The sequence below is a fragment of the Adiantum capillus-veneris genome, chromosome 3 (genome assembly GCF_014529385.1).
Source record: "Adiantum capillus-veneris isolate H3 chromosome 3, ASM1452938v2, whole genome shotgun sequence".
NCBI classification, from domain to species: Eukaryota; Viridiplantae; Streptophyta; class Polypodiopsida; order Polypodiales; family Pteridaceae; genus Adiantum; species Adiantum capillus-veneris.
The window spans coordinates 20,849,221-20,853,478 of record NC_140933.1 but is presented as its reverse complement, the minus strand read 5'-3'; the positions used below and the strand labels follow the sequence as shown (position 1 = coordinate 20,853,478).

Genomic DNA, 4,258 nt, shown 5'->3' with positions numbered 1-4,258 from the left:
AGCAAGGCCGCCTCTTGCTTAGGCTCTCTGTCCAGATACTTGATGGCGAGCCCCCCTTCTCAAGTGGCGGCTCTGCAATCCTCGCGTACCTATAGCTGGCCACCCTCCTTCTGCAACCCCTACCTCAGCACCTGATTGCGACCCCGCTCCTGTGAACCACCTCCTCCCATGCAGAACTGTCCGCCACCTTCATGCCTGCCCCATGCAGCCCATGGCGGCCCTGTCTTTTGTATGCGCCATCCTCCCTCATTTTTTCTTTTTCTGGAACTCTCTGTTAAGTTCTTCTCCAAACATAGCCAGCATGGCCTCCTTTCCCACGTGAGTATGCTCAGCATGGCTATCGCAAGTTCCGCCTACTTTGATGTCCAAGCTTCACTCTGTGAATTCCAACCCGATCACCAAAAAAATTGTTCAAAATAGTGTCTGCCACTGTCAATCATCGTGTCGAGCCCGAATTGACATACGAATAGTAAACGACCATGAAGACGCACTCGAATACATGAAAATTTTGACTCCACTGACCTTGATGTGCGATCCGACATGCACATCATAGCACCGTCCGCCTTCCAAGTCTTGAGAACCACAAATGATCTGTACAATGTTGCATTTGGCATACACATCTAGATAGTCGAGTGTCTTGCAGATACCTCGCTCTGAATCCCATATCATAAACTTTATGGCAGTTGGATCCAACAACCCTTGCTTCATTTCCAAGCTTGTGATATCAGCATTTGCTCCTGCCACCCCTGATTGGACGAAACACTCATAGCTATCCACTAGCAAGTGCCCCATCTCGATGTACCTGGCCCCTAGAACCATCAAGCACTTGCCCAATGTACCTGCCATTTACCGCAAACCGCCATGCATAGACTTCTTACATCTCCACGGGTTGACACAGTCGAGCTGCACCAACGCTTCACTCCCATGGCATTCACTTCTTCTACCTTTTCTTTTCCTTTGTTCTTCTCTCAGACCAGTGCTTCTGCCTTTGCCTTCCCTTAAGCCTTTAGGCTAATAACAATCACCGCTTAGTTTACAGGAGGTGGCGGGGGTAGCGATGGAATGAGAGGTTGTGGTGGTGGTGGTAATTGTTGTATCGGTGGTCAAAGGATTTGGACCGGTAGAATTGGCCCTGGTTGCCTGGGTGGTGGTGGTCTTGCCCTTGGTGGGGAGGTTTGATTCTGTCTTCTTCCTCTATTGATGTTTTGCCTTCTTGGATGTGGCCAGTAATACATGCCATGGCCGCCTTCCCCGCAATTGTAGCAGTGGTATTTTTGGTTTTTCTTTGTTGTCCTCTCCCTTGCTTTGGATTTTTGACAGGTGCATGCCCTTGCTGCACCAGATGCACAAATAAACTTTCCAGCTGAGTAGTGATGCGACTCAATAGGTCTTGTTGCTCTTCTGATGCCTCTTGTGGTTGGGTTCTATGAGCGGCTATTGCAGTCACTGGGGTTAGTCCGACTGAGCTCGATTCCTCTAACTCATTGACTCTTGCTTGCATGCGCATATTCTTGTCTTTAAGGCGGGCTACTTCCACTGCCAACTCATACGTTGCAGGAAATCTCCCCTTCACCTTCTGTTTAAGCGGCGACTACAGGCCAGCAATGAAATGGTCCTTCTTCAGAAAATTAGGTGCTCCTTTACCTTCCTCTAGTGAGGCAACCCATTGCTCCCATAAAACCAGAAACTTGGATTCGTAAGTGGCATACTCTAGCAGACTTCCCTGCTTTAACTCTGTCAGCAGTTGCCATAACTTTTCTGAGGTTGTGCCTCCACCAAACCTCTTTACAAAGGCAGCATGTACTACATCCCATGCATTCTTGGTAGCTTGGGACAAAGCATTGAACCAAGACTTGGCCTCTACTTTCATTAGTATAGAGAAAAAATTTGTAGCCATGAGGCATCGTCATCCTTGTTGGAAACCACACAAGCGATGTCAAAGTCATCCAAAAAATTGGCGGTGATGTCTTGTCCCTTTCAATGTGGGAAAAGAGACGCTTGCCATGGTAGGAACTCAATGACCACAAAATTACAAACATATATATATATATATATATATATCACAAATGACTCAGTGGCGCATAGCGGCTCTTTACAGGGTTGGGTGGATGGATTTAAAATAGGATAAAATTTGAAACATTGAAAGAGTGGTGGTAATCGAGTACGGAGAGAAAAATAGGGTTTGGGGAGCTAAGGTTGTCTCCTAGCACCACATCACCAAACATATACACAATCTTCTGTTGGTAGAAGATTTTTCTATCTACATGAATATTCACATGCATGTGTTGCAGAAACCAAAACGGGAAAGCTATTGGTCCGTTTTTCATGATGCACAGAAGGTGGAGTACTTACTTATACTCTTACCGTTCCAGTGTTGAAGAGTTGGCACATCCACAGAAGGTCGTCGTCTTTCATAGGCTCCACTTTCCCTTCATCGCTTAGCATGTACGGGGTGATGGCAACGCATTTGGCTACTCCTAGGCTTTTAGCTATTAGCAGTTGTAGGTAATTACCATAGTCGGCGCGTTGCATGAACTCCACTCCATTCAGCTATAACTCGTCTCCAACCCACTGGGTCTCACCCGTGGTGGATAGTTTCTTTAGGATGAGCTGTACGGGAAGAGAAGGAAGACCCTCTATCCGTCCTCCAAGATAGCCAGCGCAGTAGCTGAGCTACTCCTCCCTAGGGCATGGGAACCTTCTTACCACTTCTTCTTTAGGATTGTCAAAATGGAATGGCAGTACTCGCATGCACCACACGAATCCATAGGCGAACTTCTGCCGCTTCGCCTTGGATGACCTTATTTTTGGCAAATTAGGCATGACTTTGCTTCCTGAACTTGAAGCACTTGTGTGGCCAGGTGCTTCTTCCTTTGGGGTCATGTGTTTCCGGACTAGCCTAGCCCTTCTCTTCCTTTGGATCGAGCGGCCTTTTGGCCACTTAGGAGTAGAGGCTATACCTTTGCTTGCAATCTCCTTAGGAAATAGAGGCCTTACTGATCTTTTTCTTCCCTTGACATGGAAGATCTCCTCGCGGTGAACATCAATGTAGTTGATTCAACCTCTTCGTTCTTACTGGCATTCATTGATAGTGTGCCTTGGCCAAAAACAGTGAGGGCATTTCATAGCCTTCCCACCTGATGCTCTTAATTTGCGGTTAGCACGAGCAATGGGAGATGGGGAGCTTACCTCTTGAATACTGACGACACTACAGCCTAGCAGTAGTACTTCTATGAAGGCGGTCAGTGCTTATTCAGGCGGTTGACGATGTGCGTTGTCTTCAACATTGTAAACCGGAGGTTCTTGAGAAGTCTTCCTCAGTGGGGGCACCAAATGACGAGCACTTTAATGCAATCGCAGCCGCAATTGTCACATCAAAACTAAACCTGACCAGAAATTGAACCTTATAAACACGGGATGTGCATGTTGCCTTAGAATAAAACATCATAAAAATGGGCATGTAAAAAACATGTGCATGTGGGTGAGTTGGTTAGCCCATGTGACCCAAAACCCAAGCTGCGAGGTGGTGGGTTCAAAATGTCAGGACGTAGTGCAGGCTAGGTAGTGTGGAAACGGAGTCCAACTAGGGCAAAGGGCCAGGGGCTATGCTATATAGTGGGTGGTTGGGTGGTGGACTCCTAGGTTCGAGTTTCCCTTGTCTAACATTGGTATCAAGAGCAAGGTTCCCTTTCTAGGAAAGGCACAGTCATGGAGGAGGGGAGCCACACAATTGTGCATGCTTTTTTGCATGTCGGGGTCAAGGGGGCGTGGAACACCTCGTCTGTGAGGAGGACGATAAGGAAAGCAGGCTGTGGGAAACCCCCCTTGCAATGAGAAGCCCTAGTGGCAGACCTGCATCAAAAACACCACTCGTGGGCTATACGGCTGCACGTCGGGGGGGGAGTGTTTTACGTCACTGGGCCGAAGCCCCTACCTCAACATAGAGGTAGCCATGGCGTTTTTCTTACTCGCGTGCTGCACTGAGCAGCCATAGCTGACTATGTGATGTTTTTTTTCACACTTACGGGTGCCCAACCCCCTTGGGGGTTAGTGGCCACACCCAAATTTTCACCATAAGGGGCGGTACCCACAGTGGGGTACCCCACCCGCTTACTCCACGTGCGGATTCTGCAAAACCGGAGAGGTGTGGCATAGCATCTACGAGGCCGGCACAAACTTTGAGCCAAATTCCCTGTACGTTACAAAAAAACTTAGAGATTTATAGCACACCATTCTGACAGGATTTCAAGCACAATTA

The 4,258-nt window shown here is 47.9% G+C and overlaps 1 protein-coding gene across 1 annotated transcript; it reads right to left on the bottom strand.

Moving 5' to 3' along the window:
- Positions 1 to 353: 353 nt before the first annotated feature.
- Positions 354 to 792, bottom strand: LOC147460583 (uncharacterized). Its single transcript, XM_086498969.1, has 2 exons — positions 523 to 792; positions 354 to 377 (listed from the first exon to the last, which is right to left on the bottom strand). The coding sequence occupies exons 1-2, from the start codon at positions 790 to 792 to the stop codon at positions 354 to 356; spliced, it is 294 nt and encodes a 97-aa protein (XP_086355095.1).
- Between the last annotated feature and the right edge of the window lie 3,466 nt (positions 793 to 4,258).